Source organism: Micromys minutus, assembly GCF_963924665.1.
Source record: "Micromys minutus genome assembly, chromosome: 19".
NCBI lineage: Eukaryota > Metazoa > Chordata > Mammalia > Rodentia > Muridae > Micromys > Micromys minutus.
The window spans coordinates 6,738,618-6,757,055 of NC_137954.1; the positions used below are offsets into that span (position 1 = coordinate 6,738,618).

General features: G+C 41.5%; 1 protein-coding gene across 1 annotated transcript; it reads right to left on the reverse strand.

The window, feature by feature from the left end:
* Positions 1-17,451: 17,451 nt before the first annotated feature.
* On the reverse strand, positions 17,452-17,961 carry LOC308433330 (ubiquitin-ribosomal protein eS31 fusion protein-like). The gene has a single exon (XM_080933351.1). The coding sequence runs from the start codon at positions 17,936-17,938 to the stop codon at positions 17,594-17,596; it is 345 nt and encodes a 114-aa protein (XP_080789477.1). The 5' UTR covers positions 17,939-17,961; the 3' UTR covers positions 17,452-17,593.
* Between the last annotated feature and the right edge of the window lie 477 nt (positions 17,962-18,438).

Here is an 18,438-nt window from a genome sequence, read left to right on the forward strand (position 1 = left end):
TGAATGTGAGCTACAACAATTGGATATGTAGACTTCTGCCACACATCCAAGAGCATTGGTTAGCAATTGGATAGCAAGGCACTGGCCAGACAAGACATGTCTACTGGTACAACACAGACACCAACATTGTGGGAGTAACCAACCACTCTCTGAATGGCTTTAAGGACATCCTGCTCCACAGATAAAATTCATATCTAGCACCATTATCAGGCCAAGAACCAATGGCTAGAAACATTACAAATCCTAGGAGAGACTCTATGACTATTCTGCTAAATAGGCACTGTATTAAGCCAACTCCTAGTGACTTATACCCTTAGACTAAAGCAACACTTAATTTTTTTTTAGTAGATGATGATTAACACAGAGATCCCCAACTAACCAAGGTGCAGAAAAGACTGAAAAATATTTAACCTTAAATGAAACATGCATACTGTAAGCCTTCCTCCAGGGAGCCATGGGAATCGCTGTGGAAGAGGAAGCAGAGATGGTGTAAGAGCTAGAGAAGGTGTTTGGCAGCAGGGAAACAGTGCTTTCTGGACCCAACATGTCAGCTGCACATATAACCTCACAGTAGTTACGACAGCACACACAAGTACCATGAAAACCCAACCCAGACCAAATTTCAATGTAGACAAGGGATCTGGGAACAAAGTTCCACCAATAACCACACTGCAGAAGCTATTGGCCATGGTTAGCTGCTGACAGGGGAGGGTTGGCTTTCTCTAAGAGTGTATCCCCAGACAAACCAGGTGTGCTTCAGCATAAAGCCACTATCCAAGGGCATTGGTAGAAGCACGGGCTTTGAAAGAGGGAAAGCAAGACTCAGCGTTCAGCAGAAAGGGAAAGGGGAGGCGGTGTGCTGAGTGTTGGGCTGAGGAGGGTGAATTTGATCAAAGCACGCTGTAGCTCCCCAAGAACTAGACACCATGTTCTTATTGGTAGGATGCAAAATTAAAAAAAAAAAAAATTATGAAACTGTTCTCCCAAGTTTCCTCAACCAGAGCCAGATATGGGCGTGTAAGCAATCCCTGCCGTGGGGAGCCTGAGGCAAGAGGATCAAGAATTTAACGACAGTCTGGGCTACAGTGCAGGACCCTATCTCAAAACCAATAAATGAGTAAGAGAAAAATAAAATACAAGTCCTTTGAAAAACACCGATGCAGGGACAGGATGCAGTCTAGGAACTGAGTGCCACTCCCCTGCCTCTCCAGCGAGTGCTAAATGATCGGTCTCCTGCTCCACACAATCTGCTCCCAGCTATTGATATTCATCTTGGGGTAGACGGGACGTATTTAGAAAATGGCACACAACCAGAACATGTGGGTTGGAGCGTAGGACTTTTGCCTAATACAATGTGGCTAGAATTTTTATAAAGCCAGAAAAGAAATGTGTTTCCCAAACCTCTTAGGTTAGATAGAATACAGCCCTCCAATGAAACAGCTCTGTGAGGTGGAGTAGCATCAGCTCACTACAAAGAGCTACTCACAGAAGCTGTACTTTCAAACACAGCCTTCTAGGGTCCCATGGCACAGCATTCAAACAGCATTTTTGAGCCCAAGGCTTGATCCACAGGGAAGGAAACAAACAAACAACAAAATCCAAAATATCAAATATAGCCTGTGATCGTAGTTACTGCCAATTACATTCACAGTAAGAAGATTATAGTTTTTATGAAATGCTTCATACAGCATCAAAAAATATACCATTGGTGAAAAATAAGTATTTAAATACACCTCTTAACAAAAATAAGATGCCTATTATTAACAATATGCAGAAATGTAAGAAGTGTACATCCACCGGCTACATAAACCCTGGCAGAGGGAAAAAAAGTGGACGGATACTACAAATCTCATCAAGTATAAATTAAAGGAAAGGACTGTATTTATTAGGATACTGTACATTTTTCTTTAATGATAATGTTTCCAGATTAGATTAAAAAGTGCTTCTCAAAAGAAAATCCTTCAAAGGGAGGTACTATGTAAAAATGGGCACTTGAATTCAGAGCCTCAGCACCTACAGCAAAGGCCAGGAAACCTGCAAGTGCTTGTAACCACTGGACTGGAGGGTGGAGGCTGGCAGAGCCCAGGAGCCCTCTGCCCAACCTCAGACGTGAGTCTCAGGGTACCGAGAGAACCCCTGTCTCAAGGGAAGAAGGGAGAAAGCAACGGAGGAAGATTCCCAACGTCCTCTGCCCCAACACACACATGCACACAAACACTTCAAAAAAATATTCACTTGCTTTTTGTTTCTTTGTTTTTTAGAAATACTTACTTGTTTGCAATTTCAGAACAGTTTCGGGTGCAAATCACAAGCAGAGAAGGAAGGAAGATAGGAAGTTGAAGAAGGTAAGAGGAAGATGGGGAGGAAGAAGGAGAAAACGGTAAGAGGCTCACGTTACTAAAAGTTCAGGGCAGGTCTCAAAGCTGGACCAGATTTGCCTCCATCTCCCACCTTTGTCTCTCTCTTTATGGTCCTCCCTTATGACCCTTCTCACCTTAGTGGTGGCTGCACATGTGTTAGCAACTGCAGCTTCTGTCTTCCTGCCCTTAACTTCCACGAGAAGATCATGTCTTCCTTAAAACTGAACTAAGGTGTCTGGGTACAAACCCACTGCTCTTGTGGGTTAGTGCCATCTGCAAACTATCACTTGTACCTGAGAAGACCGAGGACAATCCTGATGGGACCAAAGTGAGTCACATGCCCTCTCATTCCTGCCATGGCAGGAAGGGCAGCTTCAAAAGAATAGGTGGCTGTTGCCACAGAAGAACAGTGCTAGACAGCAGAGATCAACTGATAGCCCCCTCATCTACAGTGAAGCCCCTGTACCCAAGGCTTAGAGAACTCATCAGAAGAGACTGGAAGGCCTGAGCCACAGGACAAAGAAGTCTGTGAGACTGCATCTGATGGGGAAGGTATACCCATTATGACCCAAGAATTTGACTGCTTAACCAAGACTTAAACAATGACAAGACCAATAGCCCTGATGAATTAGAAGAGGGACAGATCCTGGGGTCTCAAAACCAGGCAATCAATGAAGGCAGAAAGGGGGAGAGTCAGTCTCTTCCAGGGAACAGGCTCCTAGTTGATTATCCCATGCAAAATAGTCAGCCTGGAATCTATATACACATAAACAACAGAAGCTAACTCAGGAGGTTGTGTATAGACAATTATGTGATGGCTGGTGTGAGTGTAACAGTCTTAATCAAAGAAAAATGTCATTGACATCGATTAGAGAAGGAATGGGCAGACACAGGAGGGCTTAGAGGGTGGAAAAGGAAGAGGGCAAGTTATAAAATTGTATTTTAATTAATTCTTTTTAAAAGAAGCAAGGTGAACAGCTCCTGAGAAAGAACACCCACAGGTGATCTCTGGCCTACACACACACACACACAAACACACACACACCTATACATATAAAATACTCAACTCCTAAACTCACACTGAATTTACAGTGTATCTAAAGCATTTGGAGTTTCATGGTACATCTATTATCTCAGTTATTGATAAACCCAGGAAACAACAGTAGAACTCAAAGTACATAAAACAGTGAAACTCTGAACCACTAAAGGACTGAGGGTTTTCTTCTCCCTAAAAGTATCTATATAGAATAATATTATATCCTTAACTCACTAAAACAATTGCAGAAACACAAGGGAGAAATTAGTCATGTTGAGTATGGAGACAAATGTGGTAATCAGTAATTTGCCAGCAATTACATAATGACATTTTGGTCCTCAAGTCATTAAATCGCTGCCATTAAAAAGATTAAAAAAAAAAAAAAAGATCAAACCAAATCTTAAGGTTTGTTTGTTTGTTAAAGATAAAAATCAATAGAACATTTGTATGAAATGGGAAATAAATACAGAGTGTTAGTCTTTGGAAATGAAAACTTGTTTTTTAAGTTCAGTGTTATAGGAGAAAAACTCTGAAGACCATAGAAGGCGTTTACTCTCAGGACTTCACAGGTCACAGGAATTAAAACAGCACCACAGTTTAAAAGGAAGTCTTTGCTACCCATTGAATTTCTTTAAAAATTTTTTTGTTATTGATTTTATTTACATTTCAAATGTTATCTGCTTTCTCAGGTTCCCCTCCATAAGCCCCCTATCCCATCCCCTCTCCCCTGCTTCTATGAGGGTGCTCCCCCCACCCACCCAATTTCTTTCTTTTTTGATTGGATATTTTATGTATTTACATTTCAAATATTATCCCCTTTCCCAGTTTCCTCTCTGGAACCTCCCCTCTTCCGTCCTCCCCCCCCCCCCCGCGCTTCTACATGGGTGCTCCCCATCCTCCTCCCCCCTGCTTCTACATGGGTGCTCCCCATCCTCCTCCCCCCTGCTTCTACATGGGTGCTCCCCATCCTCCTCCCCCCCCTGCTTCTACATGGGTGCTCCCCATCCTCCTCCCCCCCTGCTTCTACATGGGTGCTCCCCATCCTCCTCCCCCCCCCTGCTTCTACATGGGTGGTCCCCTTCTCACCCACTCACACCTCCCTGCCCTGGAATTCCCCTACACTGGGATACTGAGCCTTCATAGGACCAAGGCCTTCTCCTCCCATGGATGCCCAACAACGCCATCCTCTGCTACAGATGCAGCTAGAGCCATAGGTTCCTCCCTGTGTTCTCATTGGTTGGGAGTTTACTACCTGAAGCTCTGGGGGTTATGGTTGGTTGATAATACTGTTCTTCCGATGCGGTGGCAAACCCCTTCAGATCCTTCTGTCCTTTTTCTAATTCCTCCATTGGGGTCCCCATGCTCAGTCCAATGGTTGGCTGCAAGCATCAGCCTCTGTATTTGTCAGACCCTGGCAGAGTCTCTCAAAAGACAGCTATATCAAGCTCATGTAAGTGAGCATTTGTTGGCATCCACAATAGTGTCTGGGTTTGGTGTCTGTATATGGGATGGATCCCCAAGTGGGGTAGTGTCTGGATGGCCTGTTCTTCAGTCTTTGCTCCCATACCTTGTCCCCTTATTTCCTTTAGACAAAAGCCATTCTGGGTTAAAAATATAGAGATGAGTGGGTGGCCCCATCTCCCAACCGAGGACCTTGCCTAACCTCTGATTATGGTCTCTACAGGTTCTAACTTTTCTTTGTTGGGCCTTTCAGCTAATCTCATCCCTACTGGGTCCTGAGAGCCTCTTGCTTTCCTGGCATCTGGAGCTTGCTGTTGGCTACCCCCAATTCCCTGTCTTCCATTGTTACACACCTCTGTTCAAATTCCTGACCCTCTGTTTATCATTTCTGTCTCTTCCCATATCTGACCATGCCCCCCCCTTCCAACTCACCTTCTATTCCTCCCAAGTTTTTCCCATACTCCACCTCCTCTGAGTATTTTGTTCCCCCTTCTAAGAAGGGCTGAAGCATCCACATTTTGGTTTTTCTTCTTCTTGAGCTTCATATAGTTTGTGAATTGTATCTTCAGTATTCTGAACTTTGAGGCTAATATCCACTTGTCAGTGAGTGCATACAATGTATGTTCTTTTGTGACTGGGTTACTTCACTCAGGATGGTATTTTCTATTTCCATCCATTTGCCTAAGAATTTCATAAAGTCATTGTTTTCTATAGCTAAGTAGTACTCCATTGTGGAAATGTGCCACATTTTCTATATCCATTCTTCAGTTGAAGAACAACTGGGTTCCTTCCAGCTTCTGGCTATTATTGCCAAAAGCAATCTGCAGATTCAATGCAATCCCCATCAAAATTCCCACTCAGTTCTCCATAGAGTTACAAAGAGCAATATTTAAGTTAATTTGGAATAACAAAATACCCAGGATAGCAAAAACTATTCTCAATAAAAGAACTTCTGAGAGAATCACTATCCCTGACCTCAAGCTATACTACAGAGCAATGGTGATAAAAACTGCATGGTATTGGTACAGAGACAGGCGGGAAAATGAATAGAATAGAACTGAAGACCAATAAATGAACCTACACACCTATGGTCACTTGATCTTTGACAAAGGAGCTAAAAAAAAAAAAGACAGTATTTTCAACAAATGGTGCTGGTTTGGCCAGCAGTCAGCATATAGAAGAATGCAAATCGGCACATTTTTATCTCATTGTACAAAGATCAAGTTCAAGTGAGTCAAGGGCCTCCACATAAAACCAGGTACACTCAAAGTAATAGAAGAGAAAGTAGGGAAGAGCCTCAAAGACATGAGCACAGAGAAAATCTTCCTGAACAGAACACGAATGGCTTATGTTCTAAGACCAACAATCCACAGATGGGACCTCATGAAACTGCAAAGCTTCTGTAAAGCAAAGGACACTGTCAATAGGACAAAACAGCAACCCACAGATTTGGAAATATCTTTACCAACCCTACATCCGATAGAGGACTAATATCCAATATATACAAAGTACTCAAGAAGTTAGATTCCAGAGAATCAAATAATTTTATTAAAGATGGGGTACAGAGCTACACGAAGAATTTTCAACTGAGGAATACTGAATGGCTGAGAAACACCTAAAGAAATGCTCAACATCCCTAGTCACCAGGAAAATGCAAATCAAAACAACCCTGACATTCCACCTCATACCAGTCAGAATGGCTAAGATCAGGTGACAGCAGATGCTGACGAGAATCTGGAGAAAGAGGAACACTCCTCCATTGTTGGTGGCATTGCAAGCTGGTACAACCACTCTGGAAATCAGTCTGGCAGTTCCTCAGAAAATTGGACATAGTACTTACTACCTGAGAATCCAGCTACACCACTCCTGAGCATATACCCAAAAGATACGCCAATATATAAAAAAGGCACATGCTCCACTATGTTCATAGCAACCTTATTTATAATACCCATTGGTTTTCTATTTGTTCCTTTCAAATGCCCTTGTTTAGACACTTGAATGGATGTTTCCTATCCCTTAAAATGGAATATGAATGAAAGAGAAGCACTCTTAGTTTGTACTGCATGTCTGATGGGCTAAGGGTCAGTTAGAGCCTTCATAAAACTCACAGAGCTGAGCTGCTCACAGAGGGCACAGGCCCTCCTCAAAAGTAAGTTCCTCCACACTCCACCCCTTCCCCCTCAGACTCTGGCCAGGAAGGTACAGAAACAGTGAGGAATTTAAAATCAAAAACTAGCAGCAAGGAATGGTTTCAGGTAAAGAGAGAACTTGACCTGAGCTCTGAAGAGCAGAAAGATTTAGACAGGAAATGGAGAAGAAGAAAATACCCCCACTGACATCTCTGGGCAGTTCACAGTATGTTCTTGTGACAGCAAACACAGTTACACAGACACACATGTCTCCCTTTGCTACGTGAGATATTATTACTTTCTCTGCTGTTCAGTAACATCAAAGGCAGATCTGTTATTTCCAGGAGCCTTGCAGTGGCAGGTTTACTGTGTAGTTTGTAAGCATGTGTTCAAATACTCTATTGCTAATACCCAGCTATTAAATAGACAGACAAGGTAAGTTCAGAAGAACTGTTCTTATCGATATCCACTTTATCTTTACTTTCAACAGCTTTTATTCCTAATCTTCAGAAGCATTTCATAAAGACCAACATCAGAATAAAAAAAAATGTCAAAGGAACCAGAGGGAATGATAACTCTTAAGAGATGCAGCAATGCTGCATTTGAGAATAGAGCAGCTGAGGCACGTGGTCCTATCTCAACACAGGGACGTCCTATTCTGCTTTGTAACTCCACAAGGAAACCCACTGACAGCACCAGCAGAAACGGTCAGTAGCCAAGACCAAGGCAATGGTACACTACAGGATACCAAGGAGGGCCAACTTCCAGCACTCCTGATGGTTACTGGCATCAGTAGCACCTATGAAAATCCCCCCTGTGAGAGTAGCACAATGGATGCTGAGGACAAAGAGAGTGGTGCGTATCTGATACGTGGTAAAATACAGGGTCCACGAAGCCCTTACTGGGCTATTATGTAGATGTGCTCAGTCACCCCCTCCTTTCCTAATGCAGAAGATAAACAAACAGAGGTGCAGAGCATTGAGCACAGACTAGGCAGAGAGTGAGACAGTGAGCTTTTCTCTGCACTTACACCTATATATCTGCTGACTGCCTCCTACCTTTCCCAAAAGTAAATTTCTCATTCAAAAGCAAAAAGAATCTGCAGTCCTTGGTAGAATACCACTAATCTATTTATAGACAAAAAAACAACCAAGAGTAAGAAGGCATGCTTGTTGTCTGCCAAGAATGCTGAGGTTGGTTATACTGCCTACAGAGATCTGACTCTGAATGGGAAGTGCTGCTGACATTTGGAAAAACCGGGCTTTCTTGTACCCAGGGATCTAGGACAATGCCCACTAAACCCCAGCAGCAACTCCCAGTCACATTCAAAGTCACTCCAACTGTTTCTCACTGAGATTCAATGGGTTTCTATGTTATAGTACTTCTTTTACTCCAGCGACCATGACAACTAGAACAGAACAAAACAATGGTCGTAAGGTCTACCATAATAGTCCTAGAGGTTAACCTTCCCTTGTGGGTGGAAGAAAAGAGGGTCAAGAGGTTCTCATCTAAGATTCAACTACAGTGCCTCCAGCCCATCCCCCAGCCGCAAGCAATCATGGGAAATGGTAGTGAATAGTAAGTAGAAGGTTAATTGAAAGCAGAGATCAATGAGCCTTCATGAGGTTTACAAACATGGTTGAGTGAATCTCTGCATTGATACAGCTGTTTTGGGGGTCACACATGTTCGTATATATCATCCCTCATCCCACATGTTCTTTAATAAAGTCTAATAAACTCATTGGTGTCCCCAGAATTTTCCTAACTTAAACAAGTAGATACCTATAAAAATATAAGAAATACAAAGAACAAGTAGATTGGAGCAGAAAAGAAAAGATTATTTTGGGCCCCTGTCACAAAATAATCAAAACTCTAAACATAGAACAAAAAAAGATTATTAGAAGAGAAAGGGGCCAAGTAACATATAAAGCAGATTTATTAGAATTATGTCTGACTTCTCAATAAAGATTCTAAAAGCCAAAAGAACCTGGAGAGATGTCTTAAAGACTCTAAGAGACCATAGATGCCAGCTCAAACTACTATAACACCAAAAATTTCAATCACCATATATGGAGAAAATATTCCATAATAAAGTAAAATGTAAACAATATCTATCTACAAATCCAGCCTTACAGAAGGTCCTAGAAGGAAAATTCCAAACAAGGAGGTTAACTACACTCATTAAAACATGAAAAACACTACCAGCAGGAACACCAACAACAAATTAGCATGAATCAACAATCATTGGTCATTGATATCTCTCAACACCAATGGTTTAAATTCCGCAATTAAAAGATATAAACTAACAAAATGGAATTATAAACAGGATTCATCCTTTAGTGGTATCCAAGGAACACATCTCAACATCAAAGATAGACACTATTTCAGGGTAAAAGGTTGGAAAAACATATTCCAAGCAAACAGATCTAATTGGCAAGCTGGTGTAGTCATTTTAATATTTAACAAAATAGACTTCAAACCAAAACTAATCAAGAGATGACAAAAGAAACTACATTATGTATGTATATATACTCATCAAAGGAAAAACCCACCAAGATAACATTTCAATTCCTAACATCTATGCCCCAAACACAAAGGCACCCACTTTTGTAGAAGAAACACTACAACAGTTTAAACTGCATATTGACACTCACACACAAATATTTGAAGACTTCAATATTTAACTCTCACTAATGGACAGGTCATTCAGACAAAAATGAAACAAAGAAATACTGGAGATACAGATGTTATAAACCAAATAGATCTAACAAGTTGTACTGGCTGGTTTTGTGTCAACCGGACACAAGCTGGAGTTATCACAGAGAAAGTAGCCTCAGGTGAGGAAACGCCTCCATGAGATCCAGCTGTAAGGCATTTTCTCAAGTAGTGATCAAGGGGGGAGGGCCCAGCCCACTGTGGGTGCCATCCCTGGGCTGATAGACCTGGGTTCTATAAGAGAGCAGGCTGAGCAAGCCAGGGGAAGCAAGCCAGTAAATGACATCTCTCCATGGCCTCTGCATCAGTTCCTGTTTCCTGACCTGCTTGGGTTCCAGTCCTGACTTCCTTTGGTGATAAACATCAATGTGGAAGTGTAAACTGAATAAACCCTTTCCTCCCCAACTTGCTTCTTGGTCACGATATTTTGTGCAGGAATAGAAACCCAGACCAAGAAACAGGTATTTACAAAACTTTTCTCCCCAAAACAAAAGAATATTATGAACCCTCTTCTCAACATCTTAGAGAACTTTCTCCAAAATTGACCAAACACTCTCACACAAAGTTAGTCTCAACAAACAAAATAACTCCCTGAAATCTGTGAGACCACCATGGATTAAAGCTGAGCTTCAACAACAGGAAAAAAAAAAAAAAGAGAGCTTACAAACTCATGGAAACTGAACAACTCTCTACTCAATGTATAATGATTTGAAAACAGAAAAAAAGTAAAGGCTTTCCAGAATTCAATAAAATTGAATACATGACATACCAAAACTTATGAGACTCAATGAAAGCAGTGTTAAGAGAAAAGTTCATTGCACAAAGTAACTTCGTGAAGAAATGAAACAGGATTGGTTCTTTGAGAAAATCAACAAGATAGATAAACCCTTAGCCAAACTAACTAAAAAACACAGAGAGAATATCCAAATTAACAAAATAATAAAATGAAAGGGGGAACATAACAATAAACATGGAATCATCAGGTCATACTTCAAAAATTTGTTCTCTACAAAATTGGAAAATCTAAATGAAATGATAATTTTCTCAATAGATACCACTTACCAAAGTTAAATCAAGAGGATCAGATAAACAATCTAAATATACCTATAACCCCTAGGAAATATAAGCACTCATAAAAAGTCTTCCAACCAAAAAAAAGTCTCAAGCTAGATGGCCTTAGCATGCATTTCTACTAGACTTTAAAAGAAGAGCTAATGCCAATACTACTCAAACCATTCCACAATACAGAAACAGAAGTAACACTGCTGAATTCATTTTAGGAGGCCATGGTTACCCTGATACCCAAACTACACAAAGATTCAACAAAAAGAATTACATACAGATTGTCCTCCTGAACACACATGCGAAACTACTCAATAAAGTACCCGTAAACCAAATTCAAGAACATCTCGAAAAGATCATCCATCATTATCAAGTAGGCTTCATCTCAGAGATGCAAGGATGATTCAACATATGGAAATCAGTCAGTGCAATTCACCACTTAAACAAATTTAATGAAAAAAAATCACACGATAATCTCATTAGGTATTTTAAAAACTTGTGACAAAATCTACCACACTTCATGATAAAAGTCCTAGAGATATTAAGGATACAAGGGACATACCTAAACATAATAAAGGAAATTTACAGCAAGTTCATAGCCAATAGGAATATTAAATGGAGAAAAAAAAAAACATTTCCTCTAAAATCAGGAGCAAGTCAAGGCTTTCAGCACCCTCCACGTATACTCAATACAGTACTTGATGATTTATCTAGATCATTAAGACAACTGAAAGAATTGAGGGGATTCAAATTAAACAGGAAGAAGTCAAAATATTACTACATGTAGATATTATAATATACAAAAGTGACCCTAAAAATCCCAACAGAGAACTCCCACAGTGGATAAACACTTTCAGAGAAGTGACTGGATAAAATATTAACTTAAAAAAAAAAACTATAGCCCTCCTATATGCAAATGACAGACTAAGAAAGAAATTCAGGAAACAACACCCTTTCCAATAACCACAAATAATGTAAAATATCTTGGTGTAACTCTAACAAAGCAAATGAAAGATTATGACAAGAACTTCAAGTCTCTAAAGAAAGAAGCTGAAGAAGATATTAGGAGATGGAAAGATCTCCCAAACTCATGGATCAATAGAGTTAACATAGTGAATATGGCCATCTTACCAAAAGTAATCTACAGATTCAATGCAATTCCCATCAAAATTCCAACGCAATTCTTCACAGACCATGAAAGAAAAATTCACAACTTTATATGAAAAAGTAAAAAACCCAGGATAGTGAAAACAATCCTAAACAATAAAAGAACTGCTGAAGGTATCATATCCCTGATTTTAACTTGTACTGTAGAGGTATAGTAATAAAATCACTCTTATATTGTCATAAAAACAGTCTTGTTTATCAACATCGAGTCAAAGACCCAGACCTAATTCCATACAACTATGGACACTTGACTTTTGATGAAGAAGCCAGAAGTGCACACTTGAGAAAAGACATCATCTTCAACAAATGGTGCTGGTCAAACTAGATATCTGTATGTAGAAAAATACAAATGGATCCATATCAATTTATCTTTTTTCTACATTTTGTGCATTTATCACTGCACAAAACTCAATTCCAGATGGATCAAAGACTGCAAGATAAAACCAGATACACTGAACCTGGTAGAAGAAAAAGTAAGGGAAAGTCTTGAATGTGTTGGCACAGGAGATGACATCCTGACAGAACACTGATAGCACAGGCACTTAGATCAACAATTAATAAACGGAACCTCATGAAATCGAAAACCTTCTCCAAAGTAAAAGACAAAGCAGCAGCCTGCGGAATGTTTTTAACCAACTCCACATTCAACAAGGAGCTAACATCCAAAATATATAAGGTACTCAAGAAACCAAATAATACAATTTTAAAAAATGGTGTAAAGATCTGAACAGTGATTATCAATAGAGGAATCTCAGAGAGCTGAGAAACACTTAAAGAAATATTCAATCTATTTAGCCATTAGAGCAATGCAAATCAAAATGATTTGAGATTCCACCTTATGTTTGTCGGAATGGCTATGATCAAAAGCAAACAGCTCACGCTAGTGAGGATGTAGAACAAGGGGAACACTCCTCCATTGGGCTGGGAGTGCAGTCTTGTAACAGCCACCATGGAATCAATACAACAGGTCCTCAGAAAATTGAGGATTGATATAGCTCAAGACCCAGCTATACCATTCTTTTGCATATTCCGTTCCACCACAAGGATTGCTCAACCATGTTCATAGCAGCTTTATTCATAATAGTCAGAAACTGGAAACAACCTAGAGGTCCCTCAGTTGAAGAATACTTAAAAGAAATTGTGGTGCATTTACACGATGGAATATTAATTACTTGGCTGTCAAAAAAGCATGGCATCATGAAATTTGCAGGCAGATGGATGAAATTAGAAAAACAGTACCCTGAGTGAGGTGACCCAGACCCCAAAAGTCAATTATGATCAGTGCCTTGTCTAGTTGTCAGCAGACAGGCTTCTCCCAGCAGGGGAGCGCAGACACCCACAGCCAGACATTACACTGAGAATCTCCACCAGGTCCTTCCCACTGAAGTTCAGAATCCCATGGAATATGGTGTGCAAAGACTAGGAGTCAGAGAGGATAGAGGACACCAGGAGAGCACACCCCACTGAATCAACCGAGCAGTGCAGATCTGCTCACAGAGGCTGAAGTGGCAACCATGGGGGTTGCTGGGGGCTGCACCAGGTCTCTGTATATATGCCATAGCTGTTTGCTCAGTGTTTTTGTGAGACTCCCAACTGTGAAAGCGGGTGTGTCTCTGACTCGTTGGCCTGTTCTTGGGACTCTTTTCATCCTATTGGGTTGCCTTGTCCAATCTCAGTGTGAGAGCTTCTGCCTTGTCTTGTGTGTTGTCGCTTTTTTTGTTTTGTTTTGTTTTTGTATTTGTATTTGGTTGTGTCACGTTTGACTGTGACTCCATGGAGGCCTGTTCTTTTCTGAACTACCTATGCTTCTAATTCAGGGCTGCCCTGCTGCCTACTTAGAGGAGTGACTTACCTAGCATTTCAGACCCTCCATAAGGTCACACGGGTGACATCATGTGTTTTACCAGCAGACCTGCAAAAACACCGATTCTCCCGACTGAATATCTTCCCAGCCAGCTCGCATCTCGGCCAGACTTTCTCCGCCTGTCCTAACAGCAGTTAGGTGTGCTTGAAATGCCTTTATATCTAGATTTCCAGTCAAATCACATCAGTTTAATGATCCTCTTACATTGGGTTTTCAACCTCCCCTATAAATAAAAGATTGGCTTACTTTTCACACACACACACAGACACACACACAATTTTATACTTCCTTTGGTTTGCTGTTTTGTGTTTTTAATTCTTTGAGATATGGTTTCATTATATAGCTTAGGCTGACCCTGAATTTATGATATTTCTCCTGCTTTTGCCCCTCATATTCTAGGACTAAAGGTTTGTACTGCCACACCAACGGTACTTTATAATTTTCTCCTATAACTTATTTGGTTTTGTGGATACTTGTGTGTTTTAACTAAGATCTGTTCGGTTCATTCATCCTCAAGAACAAACCTGGTTTCTGTTTGGAAACCAACTACTTACCATCCGCAATCCCCGAGATTAGGTAAGACTTCCCTCAAGGCTTCCAGAGCAAAACAGAGAACCTGGGCCACATCGGAGCGGTGTGGCCACTTCGTCACAGCTGTTCTTCATTGTGCACGTCTGCAGGTCAGGCTGTGTGCTGGCTACTGTTGTCTGTCAACTTGACTACATCTGGAGTTAACCAATACCCAGGTGGATGAGGATGCCTCTGAGAGATTTTCTTGGAATCATTTGAAATGGGAAGACACATCCTAAGTCCAGATCCTTTGTGGTGAGAAGATCTGACTTAAATCCAAGCCACAAGTTCTGGTGACAGCCCATGAAAAGGCCGTGGAAGAAGGAAGCTTGCTCTTTGCCTGCTTGTCCTCGATGTCACTCAAGTCCATTCTGTCACTAGTAGTGGAGCCTACCTCTGTTACAGTGCACACTGAAGATCAGCGGAGACACCCAGCCTGGTGGACCGGACAGTTACTCAACTCATAGACTTTTCATCAGGAAACAGGCATTAGTAGAAAAGTCAGACTGTAACCTGTATGCTAAGCTAACAGATCCCGTGTGTGTCTCTTTGTGTGTGTTTGTGTGTGTGTGTGTGTGTGTGTGTGTGTTTGTCTGTGTGTGTCTGTGTGTATGTGTGTCTGTGTCTGTGTGTGTATCTGTGTGTGTGTTTCTGTGTGTGTGTCTGTGTGTGTGTGTGTGTCTGTGTGTCTGTGTGTGTGTCTGTGTGTGTGTGTCTGTGTGTTTGTCTGTGTGTGTGTGTGTCTGTGTGTCTGTGTGTGTTCATTCTAGCAGTTCTGTTTCTCTAGAAAACTCTGGCTATCTGATAAACACAGCCTGCTTGGTTAAGTTCAGCACTGGCTCCTCTTCCACTGACTAGGCAGGACACACACATAGAGGGAACGCAGGACACAGAGCTGAAAAGTGAAAGATCCACATCTGCGTAGACCTGACACCTCACACGGTGACACACAAAAGTCCAGACCATCCGAAGTGACATCAGAGGAAGAGTTCTATCATGTTGCTTTAGCAAGTGACATCAGAGGAAGAGTTCTATCATGTTGCTTTAGCAAGTTTGGGAGCTTCAAGCAGAGGCTGACCTTCAACACCCCCACCGTCTGTTTACCAGGGTGCCTCATCTACCTCCCCTAGTCTGCCCAGGCTTAGTCCACTGGAACACGGTACATTAAATGGGTGTGTGTATGCATCCATGCATAGCACTGATCAAGGGCTTTACTCAAAACACACTCTTGCACACGAGTTGGAGAAAAAATATTTTATTTGTAAGGAAACAAAGGATTTAACAGTAGCAGTCTCTCTGCCGCCTTATTCTTGCCGTCAGTAGACAACAAGAAGCGTTAGTGGGTTTCAAAAAGGCTTTAAATTTGTAATTAAACTCTTTTTTTTTTTTTTTTTTTTTTTTTTTTTGTAAAAGCCCATCCTTGTTTTTAAGATGACTCAAGTACTTGTGGCATATGGGAAAGCAGGTGTTTGGCAGCAGTTTCTTTTTAAAGATCTTTGAAGACCACAAGCTTGTTTCTTATTCTAAAATTAAGTAGGATGGTACAGTTCTAGCTTGGCTTCCCCAGCCCTTTCAAGTGCACATTAATGACAGTGGAACAAGAAGCCACAGGGTTGTTCGCTGCTGAAAAGGAGATGCAGCCAGGCTTGCTCTGTTCTAGCTTCATGAGAAGACACTCGTTATTTATGCCCAAAGCAATAATGCTTTGGAAAACTATGCACTGAGGTTTCTCACCTCAGCGATGCTGGCAACTCACAGTGGAAACCAGTAGAAGATCGTTTCTCTCAAGAAACTCTCAGGAATTGCTCATTTTACAATTAAAGGACCATGGCCCATGTCCTTATGCTTATGAGCTGAGAATCCTGTGTTGTGGCACCTTCAGTAAACTACTGAAGGCTCATGGGATGTGACACAGATATGACCTGGTTCCCATGACAATGTGCAGAAGGAGTGAGGGACAGGGGCACTGCATCAAAGTCCTGCCTTTGACTCACTCAGCAAAACTTTTCTATCAGGGCAAAATCATTTTTCTTACATTTTCTGTGTACCACATACTTTACGTCAACACTTTAGCTTTTCCTTCAAAGCTTACATCTGAAATCACTGGTCATAATCCCAGGCTGTGTGGGACACCTGGAGCCTGCCCCGAGTCACTTGGCAGAGGTCCAGCTCTTACACACGTCCCTTCATCCTATTCCACTCCTGCCCTCCAGGTGCAGATCCCTTGCATACTTTGTCCTGTCCTTCATTACTCCTGGGGACATGAAGGGTACCATCCCAAGAGTCTCCCCAACAGAATTCTAGTTCCACTAATCTAAGCCTCCTTGGAGCAAAACCTAAGTTCCTACAGTCACCCTCTAACTCACACGGAAAAATAGTTAATAGCTTTTATTTATACGTAAATTTCAGAGACCAGAGGAAAAGGCATAAAGTTCCAGTTCAGCCAGAGCCTCCTCACTGTAGCCAGTCATGGTCTCTGAAGTCTGAACAAAGTAATGTTGGTGGCAGAATTCCAACTAAAGGCACGAAGTCAGTAGATATTGGGTTGCCTGTCATGCACAAATTACCATGCTAGGGCTGTATTTAGCCTCCAAAAATGTACTGGACTTTGTGATAACAAATTATTGATCTTAAAATTGTTACTGTTATTTTACTGGATGTTAGTTAATAACAGCCTATGACACCTACACCTGCAGTTTAAATGCCTGTGTGGTGACTCAAATTCGGATGATAATAATATTAGGATCTTTATAGAAGTCCGCCTACTCCTACCCTAAACAGATGTATAGCAAGCCAGCATCAGTCTGACCTTCTACAGGTTCCCTGGGTAAGGGGACATCTTGAAGGAAAAATGACAATTAGCATTCAGAGGCTCTGCCACATGTTAGGCATCATGTCAGCTCTTGAGTGCTACATGCTGGAGAGGTGGTGTTTACTCGGAATCACTAAACCACGAACCTCTTTAGGATGGTGAGTATCACTTCCTTTAAAACCTCAGCTCCTACAAAACTTCTTCATAGCAGTCAACACACAGGGCGGATTCCCATGTGCATTTCTTTTCTTTTTTTTTTTTTTCAGTTCCTTCTTTTTATTAAATCATACACAACTACTTGTCCTCTGGTTTGTTGAAGCAGTAAGTCAGACAACACTTGCCACAGTAATGCCTGTCAAAGTGGCTACCCATGAAAACTCCAGCACCACATTCATCAGAAGGACACTCTCGACGAAGTCAGCTGATTTTGCCATTTTCATCCACCTTATAGTATTTCAGCACCACCAGCTTAACCTTCTTCCTCTTGTGCTTGTTCTTGTTGGGGGTGGTGTAAGACTTCTTCCTTTTCTTAGCACCTCCACGAAGTCTCAACACAAGATGAAGGGTGGACTCCTTTTGAATGTTGTAATCAGACAAAGTACGGCCATCTTCCAGCTGCTTACCAGCAGAGATCAACCTCTGCTGATCAGGAGGAATTCCTTCCTTATCCTGGATCTTGGCCTTTACATTTTCTATAGTGTCCGAGGGCTCAACCTCGAGCGTGATGGTCTTCCCCGTAAGCGTCTTCATAAAAATCTGCATCGTGGCGGCACCTCCACCCACGATGGCGGATCAGAAAGGAGCCCATGTGCATTTCTTGAACCTGTCTTATTTAGAACTCACAATAACCTACAAAGAACTGAATTGGGCAAGGCATTGTGTAAGCCCAGATTGGTCAGACTCTTTCCAATCCTTAGGAATAGCAAACGCCAGTCATTCGTCTCCCTAGGAACTGAGTCGTAGCTGCAGCCTGATCATATGTTGGCTTCCCCAAACTCATCTTTCCCATAACAGTGCTATCCAAAGCCGTGGAAAGTTACTTGAGCCATTGCTGCACACCAGGGATTAACTTATCCACTTGGTAGATGTAGTCACCTTTAATTTTTACAACCCATGGGCACTGGTTATTCCCATACTAAGCATAATAAAACCAAAGCCCAACAGCAAGCATCTTAAAGTTTAGCATGACTAGCAAGAAGTGGTGTCTGGATTTCAGGCCAGGAAGTGAGGACTCCAGAGCACCAGGGTTAACCACTACACCA

Bases quoted from the DNA above. Each gene is read 5' to 3' on its own strand.
- LOC308433330 (XM_080933351.1), bottom strand. From the start codon at position 17,938: ATGCAGATTTTTATGAAGACGCTTACGGGGAAGACCATCACGCTCGAG.